At 42.2% G+C, this 27,005-nt stretch overlaps 1 protein-coding gene across 1 annotated transcript; it reads left to right on the forward strand.

Moving 5' to 3' along the window:
* The first annotated feature begins 893 nt into the window (after window positions 1–893).
* On the forward strand, window positions 894–26,613 carry CHRNB3 (cholinergic receptor nicotinic beta 3 subunit). The gene is made up of 6 exons (XM_069976682.1): window positions 894–1,105; window positions 8,743–8,894; window positions 16,961–17,005; window positions 20,509–20,618; window positions 22,056–22,938; window positions 26,328–26,613. Exons 1-6 carry the CDS (start codon window positions 1,048–1,050, stop codon window positions 26,463–26,465), a joined length of 1,386 nt encoding a protein of 461 aa, XP_069832783.1. The 5' UTR covers window positions 894–1,047; the 3' UTR covers window positions 26,466–26,613.
* Window positions 26,614–27,005: the final 392 nt, after the last annotated feature.

Consider the following 27,005-nt stretch of genomic DNA (forward strand, 5'->3'; position numbering starts at 1 on the left):
AGCAGCCCCCGCTAATCAAATGCCGAAAGTTTGGGTTCGGATGGACTCAAGCCCGAACCCGGTTCGCTCATCTCTACTAGCTACTTGTGTTGAACTGTTTTACGTAAGACCATGTTCCCGTGACATTTTAGTTACAATCGCAATTACGATTGTTCATAGACTCTAGTCTACCAACAATCGTTATAACGAACAAACAATGCGTACATACATCGAAAGATTTGTGAACGATTAACAATGATTTTATGGTCAGCTCAAAAGATGCCATCAATGACTTACAAATGAATTTTTGACCGTTGCCTGCATATACACGGAAAAATTATGGCTTAAATTCGATATAACGATTTTTCACACAATCTTTCTTTGTAATAGGGCCCTAAGGCTTCCTTAAGACTACATATCTGTTCACCTATTTTTCTGGGGGAAAAAGTGCACCCCCCCCCCCAAAAAAAACAAACTGTGGCCAAAAAAAAAAGCAGGGCATATTTTAAAATGTGTGTATGTTCTTAGTTTTTATTTAATTTTTTTGCTGTTTATTGGGCTTGTTGCCCTCATTACTATGTTGTTTTAACTCTTTTTCTCTCCACGGTGTCATGTTTCATGGTTGCCATCTTCCAAGAAAACCCAGCTGTTGTGTTTGCAGTTTGCAATTCATCTATACAAGAGATACTTAATAGTTAAATAGACATGAAGAGAAATAGGATGAGTAGAAATAAAGCCAACACTATTTTTATAGTTACACATCAGTTTTCTATGCGACCCAGCCATAGCACCTGGTGGCCCAGTTACTTAGAAGCATCCTGACTTCTTATTTCTGCTGTGATTTTAGAGGCATTGGAAGGGTTAAATGAGGCAGGGCTTATGATCCGGGGACAGGATCCACGCTCAGAGATGCAGGCAGTGTATAGTATGCTCTGATGATTTCTCAGGCTGAAGGAACTGCATTAAATCCTTCCTCTGTCTTTTCCAGGATTAATTTGTGGTGTCACATCAATCTGCTCTATGACAGCCCGTCACTGAAACCGCCACTGACGGCAACTCCTGGTGAATATGACCCCGCAGGCTCATTGCCTTCTGATACTCATTACGGTGTGTCCCTTCAACTCTGGTGAGTAACCTGGAATTCTTCTATTTGCTTCTTGTATTTAAGAAATAATGCACCCGAATAGTCTGAAACTTTAGGTCTGAACATATAAAATGACATCCAGTACTGTATATCTACATGTTACCAGTAAAGCTGGGTATACAGAAGTTTGATCCCAGTCTGACCAGTCTTCCTATATTTGCAGGATGCTTATATAAGATACTGACATGGATCCGGATAAGGTTTCATGAAAATGCACTTATTTCCCACTGCTTACCTGGCAGTGCTGTATACACATTGTACACCCTTCCCCTTCTAATAATCTCCTATCTTGGATATAAAGAAACAGTATTTATAACTTTTTGCAATTTTTATCATTTTAGTAACACAGGAGCCATTATTAGCATTAGGTATTTCACTGTCTGATCAGTTAAAAAAAAAAAAAATAGCGCTACATCATAGGAAATACAAGACGGGAAGCATCAATGTGTCAGAAGATTATTAAAATATTAATTTAGAAATCCCCTTGAAATTCTGCAATGTAATTAAACATATTACATATTGTCTACACAGTGTATAAATCAGGCTGCTGAACACACTGTATACTGCAGGATGGCAGCCCATATGCAGGATGCCTACAGGACACATTCATCACAACTACGAGATGAATACTTCTGATGGCAACGCCTGAATAATTCCTCGTGGAGGAAAGTAACAGCTGTGCCAATGAACTAACACAACTTCTATATTGTCCTATGATAATACTGGTAATGCTGGGGATAGTGTGGAAATCCTATATGTCCAGCTGTATTACTGCTCTAGGATGCTTATTATATAATCCATATCTTTTCATGTATGACGTGTAGGGTATCTAACGCTATAATCATTATTAGGTAGTAGGCGGATATGTAAATGATTACAGGTGCGGGATGATTAAACACTGGATCTTGTGAGGGTGTAAAGGTGCTTCTCCCACTGCCACATAAAGAGGCTCTCAGAATCTACATTTGGGTAGTGTACCTCTTGATGGGAGAGCCTTGACTGCTAGACATGCCTCTACAATGCAGTTGAAGACATTTTGCCCATTTTTATTCCCCCGAAAATAAGGTAGTGTTTTATATTAATTTTTGCTCCCAAAGATGCTCTAAGTCTTATTTTTAGGGTATGTCTTATTTTTCCATGAAGAAGAATTCACATGTCACATGCACAGCAGGGACAGAGCGTACAGCATTGCAGCTTCCAGCCACCAGGGGGAACTCACCACAGCATACTCATACAGCACAGCAGGGACAGTGTACGGTATGGCGGCAGGCATTGGGATAACGTCAGACTGTGTGCAGCTTTACATCTGGCGGTAGGGAACAATAGGGATGACAGCAGGCGACTGGCTTCTTGATGCCTTGCCTGCACATTTACAAGTGATCGTTGTGGAAGGGAACATCAGGGTTGGAGGCAGGTGACGGTCTTCATGTCCTGTATGCAGATGCTCTGCAATGGTCGGTTAAGGGCGGGCTACAAAGAATCACAGCTGCATTCCCTGGTGTTTTCTTCGGGAGAGATGCTTCCAAACAAAAACTTTGCTAGGTATTACTTTTGGGGGAGGCCTATATTTAGTAATTCAGCAAAACCTCTCCTAGGTATTATTTTTAGGGTCTGTCTTATTTTTGAAGGAAACAGGGTATCACAAGGGGAATTATCTGCCTTATCAGAAAGAATTGGGCAGATATTATCCCATGTAATAAAGACAACAATTAGCTGAGAAGCCAATTATCGGATGATCGTTGTCTTTCACTAAGTTTAAAAATTATTATTGGCCGCCGACCACACATCATGCTGTGTAAAAAGAGGTGTGCTGATGAAAGTATAGCATCTGTGCAATGAATGTAGTAAAATTAATATAAATTACATCATACAAATAAAAAACAAATACCCATAATGCCTGGTGCATCGCACATAAGTAATAGGAGATCTGGGAAGACTGATGGATATGGAGTTCATTTGATTTAATTTATTAATGAACTGCAGACATTCCTGCACATACCCTATTTAAGAGAATACAATATAATTGATGAAACTATACCAGTGACTCACCTTGTCAAAGAACCCTCCAATCAATCTAAAAAGAGGTTGGCATAGAAGGGGGTGCAATCTGCTCCCATTGCGGTTCCTGATACATGTTGAAAAAATGTGCCATCAAATATAAAGTAATCATGGTAAATTTTTTCTAATTTCAAAAAGTTCACCAGAAAGTAATCTAATATTCTGTCTGAACTGGGTTAAAGGTCCAGAAAAGTTAAAACAGCGCCCAGTCCCTGTTCATGAGTAATGTTGGAGTACAATGAGTCAACATCAAAGGTTACAAGGCAGGGGATGCGTGATAGGCGTACTGGTGCCTTACTGTCAACCCCCCTGTCCTTCTGTTGTTGTATACCTTGGGGGAGATTTATAAAACATGGTTTAAATTGAAACTGGCTCAGATTCCACCTTTCATTTTCCAAAGAGTCAGTGAGGAATGAAAGGTGGAATCTGATTGGTTGCTAGGGGCAACTGAGACAGTTTCACTTTACACCATGTTTGATAAATCTCCCCCCCTTATGTGTATATTTTTTTCCCCCTTATGTTACTGCCTATTGGCTGTATTAACCATTTGAGCTGTGTTACATGGTTTGAGCATTTGCACTTTAAGGCTATGTTCACACTGCGTATATGTCCGGCCGCATATTTTCACGGCCAGACATATACGCGGTAAACTCCGGCCGGGGATTTACGCTTATGCCCGTAGTCTACTTACGCTTCCCGAGCGCCCTACGTAGCGATGTGACAGCGGTCTTTTACTTGGAAATCTTCGCCTATCCCCGGACACCCCACAGAACCTTTTGGATCGGCACAAAAAGCTTGCAAAATGAAGAAATCACCACTACGTACGGGACCGCATGCTACGCTACGGGCGTAAGTTACGGCATTTTCATCCTCAAACAATGGTCTGGTTAATTTTTTACGGCGCCGCGTACGATCCGGGCGTAAGTTCGTACGTAGTGTGAACTGTGCAGCCGTACATCGTATACTTTCCATTGTACGCAAACTACGTAAGTCTCTGGCCGCTTATTCACGGAACGCGCTACGTCCGGAGACTTACGTAGTGTGAACATTGCCTAACTGTATATATACTTATTAATTTTTATTCCATGTGTAGGGGGGAACATTGTATGATGGCAACATCACAACACTAGATATATTCATTTGAGGGGTGTCCTGGGATCCCATTGTTTGCATTAGTGTGGTCATAAGTGTCCGTTTTGTAACACATTCTTTTCATGTGACACCACACAGACCCCAGTGTTGGTGCCTGTGTGTGTTTTTTATATCTTTTAAACAATAAATAAAGAATATTCATATTTTCTCTATAAACGCTTCCTTTTTGTTTGTATATCCTGAACATTCTTGCAGAATCTGCAGCTGTGCAGAAATGATGCAGCTGTAGTTAGTTCTCCAGAAGGTAGAGATGTTTATACCCACCTCTGTATGAGCAAACTTCTTATTAATCACAGAATTAGTCACCAGGAGCAGCAGGTCATGAGGGGACAATGTGTAAAAAATAAAAACTTACTAAAGTGAAATTAAAATATTATAAACAATGTTTAACCTTAAACACTCAAATTCTGTTTCGAAGTATTTCCTATATAGCATATGTTTTACATGTAGAAAGAAATTAAATTATGAGCATTTTCCTTGTATATACCATCCACCAAATTACATTTTTATAAAGCAGCAGCAAATTCATTTGTGTAAAAGAGGATCAGTGGCAAAGAAATAAAATTTACGGAAGATGCCATAGGCAGAATACAGATTAATATGCATTAGCATTATGACAACTTGTATGCTTTGAATACAGGAGCTATGGCTGTGAAAATGGAATTGCAACGGGTAGAGATTTTTCTTAACCCATTCAGGACGGGGCTAATTTTGGCCTCAAAGGGAAGCAATCAGCATGATTGTGCTGATATGGTTAGCTGCTAGTATAGATCTACTGTGCAGCTCCCCAAAGCTTCCAGCCGTGGCTGCAGCAGTAGCTTTACAGTGGGGAAAAACTCCCCCGTGCAAGACCGGAATTGGGGCGGCAACTAGTCATCTGGGCGGGGATCTGCCCATGACTAGTCAGCGCACAGTGCGGGGATGATTGACAGGCAGAGAGACCACTAACCAGTCTCTCTGCCTGTCAATCATCCCCACACTGCGTGCTGACAGGCAGAGAGCCGTGACTAGTCACGGGCAGCTCCCCACCCAGATGACTAGTTGCCGCCCCTCTTCCGTTCTTGCACGGGGGAGTAAAACTTCTCACCACAGGATTGGTAGATTTTTAGGTAATAGCTCCAGGAGTCACAGCCATACCAGACCTGAACAACACCGCCGCACCAGACCTGACCATACAATCCCCCCCACCCCCTTTAAAAAAAGGTGGGAGACTAAAAAAAGTTGTTTCATTCCCCCTGCTCCCTGGTGCTGCCCCCCTACAAGGTGCTGCCCTAGGCACCTGACCACGGGTGCCTAGTGATAAATACGGCCCTGGTCCTAGCTACCATCAGGGCACTACAATTGCCTCGCAGAGCACCAATGGTGAACAGAGGGAGAATTCTTCCTCTGTTCTGTCATATAGATGCTGCAATCACGCTGACTGCAGCATTTATTAGGTTAACTGCTGGGATCTGAACACTCAGCGGACAGTAGGGGCACAGCTTCTGCACCTGTTTCCTCTAAGGACAAAACTATAGGTCCATGAGCGGGAACCCACTGCAAAAATGCATGTACAGTCACGTCACCGACTGGTTAAAGAATCAATCTGTCTGTAGTATTTTGCATTCTTTTATTTATAAAGCATTTTTCCTGCCAAGTCAATCATAAAGTAAGTCGGCAGGAAAATTAATTTTCCAAATAGAATTGAATATAATGGGTTACAAAGCCTTCTCACAATTGTATATGTATTCATTTTTATCAATTATAATATTCCCCAAGAAAATACAATGGCTTGAGTCAGACATGAAGGCCTGATGCACCTAATTAAACAAATGCTCTACCTCAGATATGGCATCCAGCAGCATCTGTTTTTACCATCCATTTATTTATCCGTTGTTTTCCTTTTTAACATATATGTTAAACGGAAACAAAAATGCAGTGTGAACCCAGCCTAAAACAATGGACAACTGTTCGCAGTTAGTAGATTTGACCTTCTAGGTCATGTTAATTCTTGTGGACCCTTTGGAGGGAGCAGGACTCACAGATAAAGATGATTGAACAGCCCTAATGTTCTGGTTCGTACCAACTCGAACCATCGGTATTTGACTCCTGCAGTCTTCCTGTTCTGTGGGAAAGGTGGCGACAGCCCGAGTTCAGCCTGGAAAACAGGAATACAACCTATGGCCTAGGCTGTATTACTGTTTTCCAGGCGGGACTCTGGCTGTCTCCACCTTCCCCACAGAACAGGAAGACTGCGGGAGTCAAATACCGATGGTTCGAGTTCGTACAAACTAGAACATTAGCGCTGTTCGATCATCTCTACTCACAGATTACAGGTACACAGCCTAGGCTCTCTCTTAGCTACACATAGCACTAGCTAAGCCCCGCCCCCACTTTATGTATTCCATCCTGATCTCTATTCTAGAGATGATTGAGCCTAACAGTCAGTGTACAGCAGGATACTGGGAAGTGAGACCTCTAGTGGTCAAGACTTTAGCTATGAAACATTTTTTTTGTTAAATGAAGGAATTTACAAAAATGATAGAAATCAAATAGGCTATAATATAGGGGGAAGTAATTTGAAATGACAGTGACTACTTAAAGTGATCCTGTCACCCCCTATCTCTATGTGCAGTTCTCTGCACCATCCACAGGCTTAGATGCTGCACATTGATATATACCTGTACAAAACTTGTCCGCGTCTTCTTTCTGCTTTTAAATCACTTTATTTCATCGACAGTATCACTTTAAGTAAATAATAATATTTATTTGTATAGCGCCAACAGATTCTGCATTACTGTTGAAAGAGCACATTATGTAGGATACAGGTATGTTTTATGGGCAAGTATGAAATAATAGACGACCATCGTATAATAATCTTTGTTTTGAAAGCCTTACATGCGACATGCCCCTCAACAGCAGCGCAGGGATATTTCCTTGTACTTGGGGATGAATCACAATTATGGCGATTGTGAGTTCTCTGTAAGATGATGTAGTCGCTGGATGTGTTAGCATGCTCCAGTAATTCGATTACATTTTAGAGCAGAAAAGACTAAGTATGACAGCACTTGATGTTCATTCAGTTTTCATCTGTTGCTAAATGCTATGAATAAATAATGTCTAGTAAGCTAGTTTTAGCAGCGTTCAAGTGTTCTGGCTCTGCAGAAGGCAAGCCGTGTACAGTTAGGGGTTGGACCTGAACAATAAGCCTGCACAAAAGAAAGAATAAATGTTCTAAAAATGGATCTTCACATTCAGATCTCATCTAGAGAGGCCATATCCTGAAAATATACAAGCACTTAAAAGATACAGAGAAAGAGGCTTAGAGGAGAAGCAAATTCTATACATTTAAGTATAGACTAAGGTTATAGTAGCCTATTCACGAGCTGGAAAGACCCCACAAGGAATTTGATTTTATTTTTCTACATATAGGGCTGGTAAGGGTGTCATTTTTGGTATCATAATCTATAGTTTTTATTGGTATCATGTTGGTGTACATAGATATTTTTGATCACTTTTTTTTTTTTTTCTGATATATAATTTTAAAAAATCAGCAATCCTGATTTTCATTTACACCATTTACTGTGCGGAAACAATCCGACAATTCTGCATGCTATGATACCAAATATATTTATTATTTATTTATTTTTAGTTGTAAAATGGGGAAGGGGGTGATTTCAGCTTTTATTGGGGAGGGCTTTTTTAGATAGATATATATATATATATATTTTTTTTTTTTTTTAATTTCCTACACTTTTTATGTCCCTGTAGGGGACTATTTAATGCAATCAGTAGATTGCATATACTGATCAATGCTATGTTATTGCATAGCATTGATCAGTATTATCGGTGCTCTGCATGTACAGTCTGCCTGAGGCAGCCTGTGAGAAGATTGCTGATCTCACAGGACATAGGTAGGGATTCTGTCCAGTCAGTGACAGGTACTTTTCCTGTCACTGACTTTCTTAAAGGGGTTAACAGCAGGCAGCTGTGTGATCAATACTATTTGTTATTATGCCCTGTCACTCTGAGGCAGCCCCACACGCATTAAAATCCCTTCAAGCTAGAAACATTCATACACATTCCTACTGTACAGGGAATCAGCAGTACAAATGTTATATAGCCATATTGCTGATGTGAAGGGGTTAATGATGAAGAAGTGTAGAGTAGACTATAGTTACCCTTTACTATTATGTGTTTCTTCATGATTCATTAATTATATTTCAAACTTTTGATTAGTTTTAAATGACTCTGAGTTTATGAAATCATGGAATTGTACATTTCAGCCACTATGAGCAATGTAATTGTGGCCACTATGAGCTAAAGGCATCAACATCATTCACAGAATTAAATCTAAATAATACAAATGTATATATAATAGAGACACTAAGACAATGAAGTATTCTGCTAATTCTGTACCTTGTGCTCAGTGTTTTCCAGTAACCACCCCCTGGCGGAGATAGAAGATGCTCTCCTGCGGAACCTTTTTATGGGCTACCAGAAATGGGTGAGACCTGTGCACAACCCCAATAAGACAATAAGAGTCAATTTTGGCCTGAAAATATCACAGCTTGTGGATGTGGTAAGAAAGCCTTATACTTAATAGTCTGTAGAGTTTTACAAGACGTGTGTGCAGTCACAACCATGTTTTTTTTTCTTTAATTAAAGAGTTACTGTATTTTTTTTTTTTTTTTTTGCAGAAATCAATAGTCTAGGCGATTTTAAGAAACTTTTTAATTGGGTTTATTAGCCAAATATGCCATTATCTGCATTTAAAAAGACTTTTCCCAGGTCCCCCCCCTCCCTCCTCTTTTCCATCCACTGCAAAAAATCAGGAAATTGTGACTTGTTGCATCAGACGTACCCAGTCTGGTCTATAGAGAGGGGAGGAGGGAGTTAGCCCACAGCAGAAAGCAGATAAAAGAGGATTACAGGCACAGAGCTGGGTGACAGCTGTAATCAGAGCTCAGAGAGGTCAGTGGTGACTGTCAGAGGAGATAAAGGGTGAGGTATTTGTAGATTAACTCTTTGTTGTCCAGTTTTGGTGTTTTATTTAGCTCTCTCCATAGGAGAACAATGAAGACAGGGGGGAGAGCTTCAAACTGCTTTTTCATGATAAAAATGCATTTTTCAACTAATAAACCCAATTAAAAAGTTTCTAAAAATTGCCTGGACTATTGATTTCAGCAAAAAAAAAGTTTCACGACAGTGACACTTTAATTACAAATGGAGATTTGACCATTCACATATATGGTAAATGCTTTTGTGATCAAATATATTGTACTAGCATATAATTAGAAGATATTTCTAGTAACCTTTGTAATTGGATCACAAAAAGTGATTATTGGGTGTGATGTCATTTATCAAGGGTATTCTGTTGTAAAAATGACAAATAATAAAAATAAAGTCACTTGCTGAAGGACACCATAGCATCATGGAAGGCAATTAGAAACCTTGTAATGCTGCTGAACGAGACTCACAGCACCACCTGTCTGCTCCTCTACTGTGCTCCATGCTCGTCCTAGGGCCGCTTGTCTTCCAGTATCTTATTCTTCCCTCTGCTGCAGTGACACCTTTGGCCACTAGGGTCAACTGCTCTGGAATTATAGAGGCAGTTTGTCTTCACCTGCTACTGCCATCTACCAATCCAGAGCTACCTGCACCTATTTAAACCAGCTTACCTGCCCATCCCTGCCTGAGCATTGTTGGACTTTTGCATTCCAAGCAAAGGTGTCTGTCTGCTTTCCTGATCTCTGTGGATTCTGACCTGTGCCTGTTTTTGGAGTACACTTATTGCCTGCCTACAGTCTGTCCCGTGTGCCTCTACTGTTGCTGACTCAGATTCTCTGACCTGCCTCTGAAGCTGCCTGTCCTGATCTTTCACCTGTCTGACCATGATACCCATCTCATCCCTGGTACTGCGCTGACTCTCCTGCTGACAACCCTTCTTGCTGACCATACTCAGCCTGTTCACCAGTAACTTGCACTGACAACACCTCAACCAGCTGTTTCTGCACACCGGGACCTGACTTTTGGAGCGTCCTGGTGTCCTCTAGCCACAGATGTGCAGCTTATGCATCCTGGGGCAGGATACAGGGCGAAGACCCACAGGTCATTTACACTCCTATCCCTGTGATGGCCCAAAGCCAAACCGGTGGAGTAGCACAGTGGATCCACATTCGCTGTCTTTTACAAACCTTTACAATTTACTCTTCTGCCTATCCATATACTTTCCCCCATGGTGTTCCCTTGTCTTTACACAAGGTAGGCAAAAAATGAGGAGTGGTTTTGACATTATAAATATTTGGAGGAAAATGGTCTATGGCATTATACACAAAGTCACATTCAGTATGCTTTTATTTTCTTTCTCAAGGACGCCCCAGCACATTATCTTAGACAATGACCAACATAGGTCTTTTCTAGAGACTGTGGAAATATCTAAAAATTCAAACCTTTTTGCTTGAGGCACAGTCCAATCCAAATGAATGTGGAAATCTGATGTTCTGCAGGTCCCATGAGCTGTCTCTTTCATTATGTTCCTAATCTATGTAATATAGTTGTGTGTGAAATAAGAGCCGGCACTCATCGAGTACTTAGGAACATGTAATATCAGCAGAAAATGGCTTTCAGGGAACCACTAAAATAGGAAATATTTATTGTTAAATAATAAGAAAAGAGCAAAAAAAATCATAAAGATAAAATTACACATAAAATGTCATTGCCATAAAAATGCAGAGTCTGTAAGTACACGAATGAATGTAGTACTGTATACTCAGGTGTCCTAATAATTCTTATAATTATCTTGTTAGGACTTTAAAGTGTCGCCGTCATTATAACTTTCAAAATCTTAACCAACAGTAGATGTGATATAAAGCAAGTTTGTAATTTACTTTCATTATTTTATTTTTTGCCAGAAATCCAGGTCCAGTCTCCTGAAGCTTTTTAGTCTTGTGCTGGCTGAAAAAAAGGGACTAAACACAAACACATTGAGTCACGGCAATCACATGACTGCCTTCTCTGTGAGCGCAGATGACCTGGGAAACACTGGACTTCCTGTTTTCTGACTCTTTGAAAAAAAAAAATTGTCAGAACACAGGAAGTGCAGTGTTTTTTACAAAAAAAAAAAAAAAGAATGTAAATTTCAAGCTTGCAATCTACTGTTGATTTAGGTTTTCAAAGTTATAACGACAGTGACACTATAAAGTGATACTGTCACCCCAGTTTTCCTGTGTATGTGTATCCTTGTTGGACAGTGTCACTAAGGTGGGGATTAGCGTCTACTGAGCCCCCCTCTACTGCCTCATCGCTGGGGGAGCGTGGCTAACAGCACTGGACCAAGGCAGGGAGAGGAGGTTAAATGGACATTAAGCCACGCCTTAGTGACGCTGTTGGAAAACTGGGGTGACAGTATCACTTTAAAGGGGAACGCCACCGATTTTTTTTCTTTTATCAAATCAGTGGGTGTCAGAAAGTTAAATAGATTTGTAATTTACCTTTATTTAAAAATCTCCAGTATTCCAGTACTTAACATCTGCCATATGTCCTGCAGGAAGTGGTGTATTCTTTCCAGTCTGACACAGTCCTCTCTGCTGCCACCTCTGTCCGTTACAAGAACTGTACAAAGCAGGAAATGTTTTCTATGGGGATTTGCTACTGCTCTGGACAGTTCCTGACATGGACAAAGGTGGCAACAGAGAGCCATACTGAAAAGAGTACACCACTTCCAGCAGGACATACAGCAGCTGATAAGTACTGGAACATGGGAGATTTTTAAATAGAAGTAAATTACAAATCCATATAACTTTATAAAACCAGATGATTTGACTTAAAGGCTACATTCACACACTGTCTTTTGCGGCTGTCCAAAAAAGATGGTTGCCCTTTCCCTACTGTGCATTTCCCTACACTTCTTGTCCTTTTCCTCTAATATCCTTTCCTCATTTGTCTATACACATTCATGATGGTAACAATAAAGTATGATTTTAAAAAAATGCCGAAGCTTTGAAAACAATAAATTCTGTGAAATGAATAAGGAATCTCCTAAAACCAGGCTGGGACTCCCCTTTGTCCCTGATTATCTGATTTCCTGACCTTTTGGTAGGTCACTAGCAGCCCAGGTTCCAATGGTGTCAGGAACTTCCCCAGCTTGAAAGGGTCCCTGTCTTCTAAGAGAATACGCCTGTCATAAACATTCACAATGGAGGCCTTTGTTTACCCAGTGACAGGCGCTGTCAGGGATGTGACAGCCACTTATTTCTAGCCCACCATTGAACTATGTACACACAGGTGAACATGTATATTTATAAGAGATGTGAGGAATACAGTATAGCTGAAAGGGATCAAAGCCGCCGTCTGAAAGAAGTAGGGAACTCGATGTGAAAGAGAAGCTTCTGCAAATCCTGGTCCAAAGCCACCGCCACTCTTGTAGACCATTAGTGCTCTCTCCTTTCCCCACCTTGTATTAGAGAGATGTATACATTATCAGTCTACTATCTGGTATTTGTTACTGTGCATTATCCCCATTCAGTACTAATAGCTTTAAAGCAAAGGTGCTTCTTTTTTTTTACCTTACCCGATCAACAGCGGTGTGGGGATGTCAGATCCAGTCTGACACAGTGCTCTCTGCTGCCACCTCTGTCCATGTCAGGGACTGTACAGAGCAGTAGCAACTCCTCATAAAAAAACCTTTCCTCCTCTTCAGACTAGAAAGAATACAACACTTCAAACTACCTGCAAGACATACAGCAGCTGATAAGTACTGGAAGACTTGAAATTTTTTTTTTAATAGAAGTAAATTACTGCACTTTCTGGCACCAGTTGATTTGAACGAATTTTTTTTTGTAATCCCCCCCTTTACTTCTCGGTCCGGTAAGACTGTTAGGAGCACTGCCCCGCCCCTATATTGATGATACAGCCCGCTCTATTGATTATAATTAGAAGGGTGCGAGCCGGCCAGGGATGGAGTGCCGCTATGGGGGCGGGCAGTGCTCCTAATGGTGCACCAGTGCTTCAAATGGTCTTACTGGACCAAGGGGTGAACGACTAAATACACAGGAACAGTACAGGGGATGAAGGCAATATCCTGCACAATATGGGCCTATCAGTAGGTTAGATTAAACCTGCTCATAGTTCCCCTTTAAGGGATAAAACAAACAATATTATTCATACATATCATTTCAGAGAAAAAAAAGTTCTGAACATCCAAAACATTAAATCATAAAACATCCAACTGAATAAAGTACCTCTAGAATACTGGAACATGTAACATGCTCCAATTTTCTTATGACCAGAAAATCCTGCTCTGTTCTTCTGAGAAGATATTATTACAGACACAACGAATCAGGGACTGAACTACTTCAATATATGGAGGGAAAGGGATCGTATTACCTGGACTATACTGACAATATATGAGCTTGATGTTTATTACTGCACCATATGCCTCATCCCCGTGCCACTATGACCAATTCAATATTGTGTTAACAGAAAATCCTGTTTCCCATGTCAGCGGCTCAGAAACAAGATGTATTACTGGGAGTTCATGTAGCAAAAGCAAAGGGTTTCTTTTCTCCTGGTCAGAAACAGGGTTAGCAGAATTTTGGCCGGTGACTGTAATAAACATTACAGCTGGGTAAGAATATAAGAATTAAAGGGGTTATCTAGGATTAGAAAGAACACAGCTCCGCCACTGTCCTCAGGTTGTGTGTGGTATTACAATTAAGCTCCATTCACTTCCATAGAATTGAGCTAAAAAAACGCACATCCAAACTGAGGACAGTAGAGGCGCTGTTTCTGGAAGAAAGCGGACATGTTTTAAGAAGCTTGGACAACCCCTTTAAATCTAACAAACCGTGCAGGTATTTAAAATTCTTTTGAAAGTACAGGTATGTGTTAAAGGGGAATCTATTACCAAGATTATACAGTCCTGTCTGAGGGCAGCATCTATTATTGAGAGAGAAGCAATAACGTAGCAATGATGATGTATTATTCATGGCGTCTTATACAGTTGTCTCTAGTCCTGACAATCCAAAATGGGTATTCGTGAGAATCCGTTCCCTCTGCCCACCAGCCCCTACACAACAGCTTTCTGCCCATACTGTGTATGAAAAGGTGTAATACAGTAATATGAGTAATACATGACTGGACTCGGGGTCTCACTAGTTTATGCTACTCTCAGTGCAGCATCAAACTGGAAAGAGAGACCTTTTAAATATTAGACGCAAGGCTTTGTTTGTTATGATACTTAAAGGGGTGTTCTTACCAGTCTGACACAGTGCTCTCTGCTGCCACCTCTGTCCATGTCAGGAACTGTCCAGAGCAGGAGAGGTTTTCTATGGAAATTTGCTTCTGCTCTGGACAGTCCCTGACATGGACAGAGGTGGCAGCAGAGAGCAATGTGTCAGACTGGAAAGAATACACCACTGCCTGCAGGACATACAGCAGCTGATAAGTACTGGAAGACAGGAGGTTTTTAAATAGAAGTAATTACAAATACAAATCTATATAACTTTCTGACATCAGTTAAATTGATGACGGTTTTCTTTCTCTGGACTTCCATGTGGACCTAGTGATTTATTTTCTTTAGTTTTTTTTTTTTTTTTTAAATTAAGATCTTTTTTAGTATTTTTAAGGTGACGTTGCCTGTTGTTGTTTTTTTAGTTTTTATTTTCACACTCTTTTCAACCTTGTCCTCCGCTATTGGATTTTCCCATGTAAAGACAGTGGAGAAGAAAGCATTTAACAGATTGGCCTTTTTCTCTTCCTCCCCCACCATTACGCTAGTTATTTTTGAAGGGGAAATACTTTCAGTTTTGAGCTTTCTATTATTTATGTGGTTGAAGAATATTTTGAGGGTTATCTTACTTTCTTTTGTAATCTCTCTCTTTGTATGAATCTTTGGTGCATTGATTTCTCTTAATTTCATTTGATAAATTTGAATGCCTCTTTATCACCTACTTGTTTCAGTAGTGTAAACACTTTTTTTCTTATCATTTATTACAGTTTTAATTAACCACATTGTTTTGTCCTGCTTCTAACACTTATTCCCATAGGGTATATACCATAAGGTTAAAATCAAATGAACCGTAACAAGGACCGAAAAACAAGATAATTACATAGTCTTCATTATGACATTTGTTTGCTTTGTTAGCTATTAAGCTGTGCACACTTATATGCCATTTTGTTACCTTGCCATTAATATGAAGGGTTGATGTCTGCTTGCAGCCAGCTAACATGGAGGTTGGGGATTTCCCATCTAATACATGGGAATATTTCTGAGGGGAGGGGGCAGCTCCATCAGGGAGAAGATTGTGTGCTTATATGGATGCCTGCAGTTTTTTTTTTTTTCATAATATGGCTGCCTGCAGATTTTTTTATATTATGCCCCATACTGTGCCCCCTAAATATTATTATGCCCCCTGTTGTCCCCCCTTAATTATATGTCCTACACTGTGTACTTGCATAAAAATAAGCCCCCACTGTGCCCCATGAATACAAATAAGCCCCTACCTAGGCACAACCCTAGGTAGTAATACTTGCCAATGTGTCTCTCCCAGCCGGTGCCACATGCTGAAACATCTGCACCTTCAGAGCCCCTACAGGAGGCAGAAATGATTTGATGATGTCATCATGTACCTTGCATCACACATGATGACAAAGAGAGCAGAGATTGTATTATTTATACCCTGCAGCACTACAATCCGCCTCAGTCAGTCCCTGACCCAGCTGTGAGTGTGGAGTCTCGTTGTCCAGTCAACACCATCTGGCTCTGCAAGTAAGGTGGAGTTTACATGCGATGCTTATGGGTCTGTTCACCGGATTTCTGTGCGGACCCCCCTGCAGTGGACTCCACTCCGAATCCCGCATGCCTCAGTGTGTCAATGCGATGCCTCGCGCGCCTCCGCTCTCTGACACTCTCCGCTCAAAGAATTGACACGATACTTGCTCTCTGTACCCCAATTTCTGTCTCCCAGCAGTTTTCCTGCACCCTTATCATCCCCCACATCTGCCCCAGTAAGTCCTTGCCCTTTCATGTTATCAGTGGATTTCAAATGCGTTGTGCTTCCAAATGTGCAACATGCACACAATGTGCATAGATATATACATAGATAATACTGTGAATCACGGAGCACATATTTATTTATGGCAATAGCTCAGATAACATAAAGGGGAACTATGAGCAGACGAATCTAACCTGCTGATATGTCCCTATTGCACAAGAGATGCCGAGGATAACGGTATGTCTCTTACCTTCCTCCTCGGTGCCGTTCCAGTGGAGTTAGTCATGTGCTCCATGGTCCACTGAGAGTTAGGAGCACTGGGGCACCAGTTAGGAGCACTACCCGGCCCCCATAGCACTGATCCGGCTGGCCCCCGGCCGGCCCACTCCGTTTGTTATCATTAGAAAGGGCCGGGCAGCTGACGGCAGAGCAGCACTATGGGGCGGGCAGTGCTCCAGTGGTCTCACCAGAACAGCACAATGAGCGAAGTTAAGAGACATACCTTCCTTCCTTCTTGGCGTCTCCTCTGCAATAAGGACATATCAGCAGGCTAGATTCCCCCTTAATGCATAGTCATTTATATATGTAGCTACGTATCTATAGACACTGCATAATACAGTCAATAATCACTGATTTTCTTTGTTTCTGATAGGATGAAAAAAAGCAACTGATGACCACAAACGTGTGGCTGAGGCAGGTACTGGAACTCTTTGTCTATAGACTTGGCATGCTTGGCATGTACAACGCTTATGCTGGGGTTTTGTGACACAAATTGTTTTTCCATGTATTTTTAGCAGCTGTAGGTAGTAGTAGGGACCTTTGCTAAGAGGCAGACTATGGGATCATAATAATAACAAAGGAGGCAAATAATGTTCATAACCATTATTAGTGGCTGTCATAATCAATAAATAGCCGTCTTTCCCTGATATAGGATGGCCCATTCCCGTCGTGGGAACATAGCCTTAGGGTGGGTTGACATTGAGGAATTCTTGCGGATAAACTCTGCGGAATTCTGCCTAACAGCTTGGTGTAGTAGTTTGTGCACCTGGTGGTGAAGTGTTTGAGAGGTTTTGGAGTAGATGAAGGAATAATGGTTCTCTCTAGTGGAATACAATCAGGGGCGGTCTTGGCATTTCTGGGGCCCCAAGCGAAGTTATGTCTGGGGCCCCCCCCTCGACACGCGTTCCAAAACAATAGACTGCTGTGTGTTGCCCCCAGTAGTATATACCCCTTGTGCGCTACCGCCAGTAATATATACTCCTTGTGTGCTGCCCCCAATAGTATATACCCCTTGTGTCCTGCCCCCAGTAGTATATACCCCTTGTTTGCTTCCCCCAGTAGTATATAGACCCGTGTGTTCCTCCAGTTTTATATAGCCCCCCCCCGTGTGCTCCCCCAGAAGTATATAGACCTCCTGTGTGCTGCCCCAGTTGTATATAGACCCCCTGTGTGCTGCCCCCAGTTGTATATAAACCCCATGTGTGGTTCCCCCAGTAGTATATAGACCCCCTGTGTGCCCCACCAGTATTATATAGACCACCTGTGTGCCTCACAAGTAGTATATAGACCCCCTGTATGTTCCCCCAGTAGTATATAGACCCCCTGTGTGCCCCACCAGTAGTATATAGACCCCTGTGTGCTCCCCCACTTGGATATAGACATCCTGTGTGCTCTCCAAGTTGTATATAGACCCCATTCTGCTGCCCCAAGTAGTATATAGACCCCCTGTGTGCTGCCCCTAGTAGTATATAGACCCCTCTGTAAAGCCCCGGTAGTCTATAGCCCCCCTGTGTGCTCCCCCCATTTATATAGACCCCCGATGTGCGCTCCCCCAGTTAAAAAGACCCCTGTGTGCTCCCCCTCCCATATAGTATATAACACAATAAAACAAACACTTATACTCACCTGGGTCCAGGCGTCTCCTCTTCTCTTCACTCTTGTGGCTGCAGGAAGGGTTTTCCCTGCGATCACAAGAGACCGCACTCCCCTTGTCCTGGCGTCGATGCTCCAGTGATGTCACACACCACAAGGACAAAGCTGCCACTTGTGACCGCAGGGAAAACCCTTTCTGCGGCCACAAGAGTGACTGACAGGAAGAAGGCCAATGTCTCCCGCCCTGTCAGTGCTGCTGCATGTAACTATGAGCGCTCATTACGAGTGCTCATAGTTACAGTTCAGATGGCAGCAGCGAGCGGGCAGCGGCCCTGTCCAGCGGTCTTGAGCACAAGAACGGGGTGTGGGGGCCCCCCTGGATGTTGGGGGCCCCAAGCGATCGCTTGGGGTGCTTGGTGCCAAAGACCGCCACTGAATACAATAAAGGGTTAATGAGATACATCTCTAGCAGTCTATGGTAGTAAAGGGGTATAAGAAACATCCTTTGTATTGTAGGGTAATAATACAATAACTGCTACATTCCTGTTTTTTTCAGGGTAGCAAAGCCGTAACCTAAAACTCCGGGACTTACTGGTTTTCCCACATACTATCTTCCATAGTAACTTAAAGTAGCTGTTAAGGGTGAACAAAGACAATGATCCATCCCGTCCAACCAATAACCCTACAATGTTAATCTGGAGGAATATATATATATATATATATATATTCCTAATAAATATATATTACAAACTGCATACATTGTTAGATGCTGTTGGATTAGGGAGACGCATGGTACCTTTTATATATCTGTTTGTACCTCCAGAATATAGAAAATGCTTATATTATACATTATGTAGAGTCAAAGAGGCTTTCCTGAGCCCCTAAAGTGCAGCAAGCTCTATCACCTTCTTGCTCTCCCTCCCATACCTGACCCTGCGGTGACTCAGCCTCCAGGTGTCAATCAAGCAGGGAGGGGGAGCAGGGGCGGACACAAACTGCAAAGGGCCCCTGTGCAAAAAATGTGTTTGGGCCCCCTATAACTCGTTAGTTTCTTCACCTTTCTGCCTTGAAGGCACACACATATGTACGCCGGGGTATCTGGTACATGTGTCCTGGTTTCTCGGGAGGGCCCTACAGCACAGATGCCAGGGCCCACTAAAGGACTGTACCGCAGTATGTGCAGGCCGCAGTGTGGGACTGGGGTACTTGTGACCCACCAATAGAACTGATCTTGGGGGTCAACCAAATAAAGAACCCTACAACTCTCAGAATGCTTTACACTTATGAAGCTCTCAGAGAATGTTGGGAGTTGTAGTTTCCAAGAGGTGGGATACATGTACTGTATGTGGCTGCTTAGGGGGGAGATGAAAGAGAAAAACAACAATGCTGCAGGGGGGAGGGGGGGCACAGTTATTGGCAAAAAAGCATAAACTCCTAATCAAACATTAGCATCACATGGTGGGGGGCTCTGTGCTTTCTCTTACACAGACCACCCTATATCTTACACGTCCAGTGGCCTGACAGACACACTGACAATAATCACTAACTGTCAGAGCTGCTGCTGCTCCTCTTCACAGTCTTGTCAGCCATAACCCTGCAGGATCCTTCCAGCCCCTGTCACCACATGCTCTCTCCTCTCCTCCTCATACAAGGTATGCTGGACAGTGGAGTACAGGAGGGGAAGAGGCTGTCAGCAGCAGCAGTGTGCAGGAGGAGAAACCAGCCCAGGCCGGGCACAGTATCCAGTCACTAAGTGGGCCACACAGGAGCAGGGGGCCCCCACTTCCCAGGTGCTGAAACCGCCTGGGGGGCCCACTACAGACATGTGCAATACAGACCTGACACTTCTAATAATTCTCAGATGTGTGGCCGATGACTGGTTGAAGGGTTGCGCTATATAGTCAACAGAAGGATTAAGGGTAAAAACAACCATCATGTGCTGTCAAGTTAGAAATTGTATTGAAAGGGTAGCTGTTGATAAAAATAACCTTTGACATGTCATCAGACATTTCAAAATGTATTGATCACAGTGGATCTCAATGCTGAGACCCTCTGGGATCAGGAGATACAGCCAGGAAGAGAGTGCGGGGCCATGCCATCCACTCCATGGCTGCTCGTTAATTCCAGCCTCATAGACTTACATTGCCAGAATTGGCTGATCTGGAGATGCTGCTGCCACACTCTATTCCCCGGCTATATCTCCTGATCACAGCGGGTCTCAGCAGTGAGGCCTGCTGCAATCAATAAGTCCAACAACATATCAAAAGTTATTTTTAATGACAGTGACTCTTTAAGGATATTAATAGAATTATTTTGTCTTTACCACAGGAATGGGTGGATTTAAAACTACGCTGGGATCCTAAAGATTATGGAGGAATTACTTATATCAGAGTGCCTTCTGAAACCTTGTGGCTTCCTGATATTGTTCTTTTTGAAAAGTAAGAATATATAATGTAATATAATTCAGTGTATTCAGCGTACATGGGTATAAGAAATCTTAGCTTTATTAAAGCTGCATTCTCTCTCATAGCCAAACTGATAATTATTGAACAGAGAAATATTATGTCCTTTCATATGCTATTAAAATCACAATCCATGTTTGGGATAACTTGTGTAGGCACTACTATGATGTCACTTCTGGGCAGATTTGTCTAATATTGCTTGGCATTTAAAGGGGTACTCTGGTGAAAATGTTTTCAAACCAACTGGTGTCAGAAAGTTATATAGATTTGTAATGTCTCTCTATTTAAAAATCTCCAGTCTTCCAGTACTTATAAGCTGCTGTATGTCCTGCAGGAAGTGGTGTATTCTCTCCAGTCTGACACATTGGGAGGCATTTATTAAGTCCGGCGTTTTTTACGCCGGACTTAAAAATGCCCCCGCAGCTCCGGCGGTACGGGGATTTATGTAGAGGCGGACTGCCTGTACATAAATCCTGTGCGCGCCGGTGCGCACCGCCGAAAACCTACGCCAGCTGAGGACTGGAGTAGGTTTTCAGCGTACATTTGGGCGGAACGGATGATAAATCGCGCGGACTCTGAGTCCGCGCCCTCCGTTCCGCCCACTTCCCGCCTACTTTCCGCCCCCTTTCCGCCCCCTTTCCGCCCCCTGGCGTACTCGGCAGAAAGTGCCGTTTTGCGATTATTTTATTCGCAAATCGGCCATTTGCGTATAAAATAATACGCAAATCGGCACTTTCCGCCAAAAATCATCCGTCCGCCGGATGATACATGTGGCTCATTGTCTTTGCTGCCGCCTCTTTCCATGTCAGGAAATGTTCAGAGCAGGAGAGGTTTTCTACTGCTCTGTACAATTCCTGACATAGGGTGGGTTCATACTGAGGAATTATCACAGATAAACTCCGGAATTCCGCAGTATGTCCGCGTGCACGGCCACGCGCCTTTCCGCCAGCTCCATAGACACCATTCTATGGGCTGGCGTATTCCGCTACGGAATACGTCAGCCCAAAGAATGGTGTCTATGGAGCCGGCGGAAAGGCGCGCGGCCGTGCGCGCGGACATACTGCGGAATTCCGCGGAGTTTATCCGCGAGAATTCCGTAGTGTGAATCACCCATAGACAGAGATTGCAGCAGAGAGCACTGTGTCACACTGGAAAGAATACACCATTTCCTGCAGGATGTACAGCAGCTGATAAGTGCTGGAAGACTGGAGATTTTTCAATAGAAGTAATTTACAAATCTATATCACTTTCTCATACCAGCTGATTAGAAAACATTTTATTTAATCAGAGTACCCCTTTAACACTGTGTTACTTACGTTACTTACTTACTTTTGTGTTTTCTTAGCCAACACTAATGTATCAGGGACATCATGTATGAGGCATGTGTCACATTTGACGCTTTGACTGTTTCAGTGCAGATGGGCGTTTTGAGGGATCACTGATGACAAAAGCTATAATAAAATATGATGGGACCGTAATATGGACTCCACCAGCAAGCTACAAAAGCTCCTGCACGATGGATGTCACTTTTTTCCCATTTGATCGCCAGAACTGCTCAATGAAGTTTGGATCATGGACGTATGATGGGAACATGGTCGATCTTATCCTTCTAGATGCCAATGTAGATAGAAAGGACTTTTTTGATAACGGAGAGTGGGATATCATAAATGCCACTGGGCTGAAAGGCATGAGGAAGGACGGGCTGTACTCATACCCATACATCACCTATTCCTTTGTTCTGAGGCGTTTGCCATTGTTCTATACATTATTCCTTATCGTCCCCTGTTTGGGACTGTCTTTCCTAACCGTCCTTGTGTTCTACCTTCCTTCTGATGAAGGAGAAAAGCTGTCCCTTTCCACGTCTGTCTTGGTGTCCCTTACCGTCTTTCTTCTTGTTATTGAAGAGATCATTCCATCTTCCTCTAAGGTGATCCCATTGATTGGAGAATATCTCCTATTTATCATGATATTTGTCACCTTGTCAATAATTGTAACTGTGTTTGTGATCAATGTCCACCACCGCTCCTCGGCGACATATCATCCAATGGCCCCATGGGTAAAAGGACTTTTTCTCCAGAAGCTTCCAAGACTCTTATGTATGAAGGGGCATGTGGATCGATTTTCCTTTTTGGATTCAGAAAATACCGCCCCCACTGCCAAAGCCAAGATATCCGGTAAAAGGAAACACATTCAGGCGAGTGACGGAGAGAAGGTTCTCATTGCGTTCCTGGAAAAGGCATCTGATTCTATTAAATATATTTCAACTCATGTGAAAAAGGAACATTTTATTAGACAGGTAAGTGGACTTCTCTACATGTCACTAGTCCTCCCCTCCCAAATCTTTTCAAATCAGCTGGTGACAGAAAGTTATATAAATTTGTAATTTACTTCTATTTAAAAATCTCAAGGCTTCCAGTACTTATGAACTGCTGTGTGTCCTGCAGGAAGTGGTGTATTCTTTCCACTCTGACACTTCTCTCTGCTGCCACCTCTGTCCATGTCAGGAACTGTCCAGAGCAGGAGAGGTTTTCTATGGGGATTTGCTACAGCCCTGGACAGTTCCTGTAATGGACAGCGGTGGCAGCAGAGAGAAGTGTCAGAGTGGAAAGAATACACCACTTCCTGCAGGACACACAGCAGCTGATAAGTACTAGAAGTAGATTACAAATCTGTACAACTTTTTGACACCAGTTGGTTTGAAAGAAGAAATGTTCACTGGAGTGCCGCTCCTTTGGGTCTCACAAAAGCTGTACATGATACACCAGCAATTCATACCCTAAAATAGTTATAACTTTAATACGACAAGTCGCACACTTCTAGTCAATATGTTGAGCAGCCGATAGGCCATTATGTTATTGGATGAAAATTTTTTTCTGTGTAGTCACCAAGTCTCTAGTGCTGTAATGTTAGAGGAGGTACCTTCCATGCAGTCTCTTTTACTCATATCTAAAAACCAACACACTCAAGAATATACTTTATAGACCATATAGTAAAAGAATAGAGAACCTGTAATACAGTATTGCTGCAGTGTGTGCGTACACACATATTCTGTACAACAGTGCCCCCTTGTGGTACAACATGTGTATGAACGTTCTACCATTCCTTATCTGACAACTATAAAGTAAAAAGAAAATTGTAAAATTGTAAAAAGAAAAACAAGGTAAATGAAATGTAAAGAAACATAAACATGCAAGGGTGTAAGATCATCTAGTAGTTTCACGCACACTCCTGTTTATAGGAAGAGACCGACAAAGAGGAGCACTAATATAGTGTAGTAATCAAAGAAATAGGCAGAATGCAAAGGCAGTTGTTAATGAAACAAACTAACCTTATAGTGTTGTACAAATCATAGGCACAACACTATTGAGCGCAAAAGTGATGGTGTCCGCAGCCAGGCTCTCAGATCACAGCAGATGGCTCCCGTCACAGCGCCACCGCCCATATTGGAGTAGGAAAAGACTGTAGACAACTTGTATAGCCACAGCACAGGACTTACAAAGACAATCCAGGGCACCATTGCATAGGTTCAAACTTTTATTTGGGCAATCTAAGCTCAGATTGCCAGAATAAAAGTTTGAACTTATGCATTGGTACCCTGGATTGTCTTTGCAAGTCTTGCGTCGTGGCTATACAAGTTGTCTACAGTCTTTTCCTACACTCTCCTATTTCTGACTACTCAAAGGGGGAGTTAGATTTGAAAGTACACAAAGAGGGGGAATTTTATCAAACTGGTGTAAAGTAGAACTGGCTCAGTTGCCCCTAGCAACCCTTAAGATTCCACATTTCATTCCTTACAGATTCTTTGGAAAAAAGAAAGGTGGAATCTGATTGGTTGCTAGGGGCAACTAAGACAATTTTACTTTACACCATGTTTGATAAATCTCCCCTTATATCTCTATACATCTACATTATACCTATATATACACCAGCCAGACCACGGCTTTTAGAGCAGAGTGGTGGTTGGTAACCTACACTACGAGCTGTCGACAATAGGAGCAAAAGAGCAGAATATCAGGAGGAGGTAAGTTTGATAAATGAATCTACTTGCAATAATAGGTGGTGTGCTGGCAGCCTTGGATTGGCCCATAGGGGGCAGGTAAATCTCACTGTGTGTCTGGCTACCTCCTTTTAGCCGTGCACGCCACCCAGCTCCTGTGGGTGTTTTACAAAGAGTTTAGTTGATCCTATATGGCCAGTTTTGTAGATTTATAGTCTGAGAGAGGCCATTAGCTAGTATAGGGTCCAACTCTCTGGGGTTCACCTAAACATGGTGAGTTGGTACATTCTATTTAAACAAACAGTTTGCTAAAGACCTCATTTTTTATAAAATGAAATAAAAAATAACAACTTTAAAACAGGTTTTTATGGTATGTGCGCTGGAGTGTAGTATATGCGGAGACTGACACTTTTGACAAAACATATGGTGAAATGAAAGGTGCCATGTTAAAAGTGCAAGTGGTCCCACAATGAAAGCCTCCATGTGTCTCTGTGAAAAGAAACATAAAAATCTACATCTGAGCTGCTGATATGTCTCTATTGCACACAGGGTGCTGAGGATGAAAGTGAGTTTCTTACCTTCATCCCTGGTGTCGTTTTTTGTGCTCTTAGTTTAATCTTCATGCTATTCAGGCATTTTGGTGCACTGGGGGCAGGACTATCACCCTCAGTGCACTGACCCAGCCGCCCCGCTCTGATGATGTTTATTAGGAGGGGCGGGCTGGCCGGGGGTAGTAGCCCCCACTGCACCACAATGCCTAATTAGCATGAAGATTAAACTCCTAATAGCACAAAAACTGCGCCGAGGATGAAGGCAAGAAACTTACCTTCATCCTCAGCTCCCCGTGCACTATAAGGACATATCAGCAGGTTAGATTGCTTCTAACCTGCAGATACTTTCCCTTTTAGGCTATGTGCACACTGAGGAATTGAAGCAGAAAGTTTTCAGGCAGAATACAAGCAGAATTTAAGCCCCCCATTGACTTCTATAGTATTCCTCTAGCAGATCTACAGCAGAAAATTCTGCTCGGAAATTCTGCAGTGTGAACAACAGAGCAGAAAACCCATTGAACACAATGGGACTTTTTTCTGTACATATTTTACGGGAGGAATTTCAAGCTGAATTTCAAGCTTAATTCCTCGCCTTTTCCTCAGTGTGCACATACCCTTAGAGAGGGCGATGTGTAGCAGCAAGTGAGCTATATATGTACTAAGCATATTACATTCATTTTTATGAATAGATCGATATATGAAATCGGTATGTGCCATTACGGTAAAGTTTAAAGTAAATTGGTCTTCCCTATTTTAGTAGTTTACTAGGCTGCACTCTATCCGCTGTGTCATCATCTGACTGCTATTGCGGCTTTATGTGGAAGACACAGCTATATGCTTTTATTGAGGTCTATTTAGTTCATAATGGTGCGTTTACACACAGAGATTTATTTGACAGATTTTGGAAGCCAAAGCCAGGAATGGATTTGAAAAGAGGATAGATCCCAGTCTTTCCTTTATGACCTGATCCCTATTTATAGTCTGTTCCTGGTTTGGGCTTCAAAGATCTGTCAGATAAATCTGTCTGTGTAAACGCACCATAAAGCTGCTCTATATAAGCAGGAAAATAAGTTGCAAAGCTGTCCGTAGAATACATAATCAGAGATCTCCTAATACTTTACATCTCTGTCATTCCAGGTTGTACAGGACTGGAAATTTGTGGCTCAGGTCCTGGATCGGATCTTCCTCTGGCTCTTCCTCACTGTCTCCATCACAGGCTCGGTTTTAATCTTCACCCCTGCACTGCGGATGTGGCTGAATAGCTACAATGTCTAACGTCTGTCACATCGTACTATATACGTCAGACCGTTCCAGCCAGATCCCTTCTGACAACTGTAGCCATGTCACGTCAGCTTCACTTTGTAGCAATCAATATCCTATGTTATATTCAGCCTGTCCTATTGTCTTCAGATACCTAAATAAATGTACACGTCACACTACACTACTCTGCTGGCAGGTACATCTATCTGGTTGCTTGTTTTATTGTGGTTTTCAAGTGTTTTATACTAAGACCATATGAAAATGTAATAACCATATCCTATGGGGACACAAGCAATATCCTGAGAATATATTAGGATCTGAGGAGCCCACTCCAGCTCCCTTTCTAGCTGCCATTCTCCTAGATCTACTGGACACCTGCTCAGGAAGTCTACTATCTGATTCTCTGACCCTTTTACAGGGATCTGTCATCAGAAAATGATTTATTATTTTTACGTTATACATATTTTTAAAGACTTTCTGATGACTTTTTTCTGGTTTTTCTTTTTTTTTCTTTTCAATTTTAAATCTATGTTATGAAATAATCCTGAGATCTTG

This window comes from Dendropsophus ebraccatus, chromosome 7 (assembly GCF_027789765.1).
Source record: "Dendropsophus ebraccatus isolate aDenEbr1 chromosome 7, aDenEbr1.pat, whole genome shotgun sequence".
NCBI lineage: Eukaryota > Metazoa > Chordata > Amphibia > Anura > Hylidae > Dendropsophus > Dendropsophus ebraccatus.

Bases quoted from the DNA above. Each gene is read 5' to 3' on its own strand.
- CHRNB3 (XM_069976682.1), top strand. From the start codon at position 1,048: ATGACCCCGCAGGCTCATTGCCTTCTGATACTCATTACGGTGTGTCCC. The intron at 8,895-16,960 runs GTAAGAAAGCCT...TGTTTCTGATAG, and splicing joins TATCACAGCTTGTGGATGTG to GATGAAAAAAAGCAACTGAT. The intron at 17,006-20,508 runs GTACTGGAACTC...TCTTTACCACAG, and splicing joins CAAACGTGTGGCTGAGGCAG to GAATGGGTGGATTTAAAACT.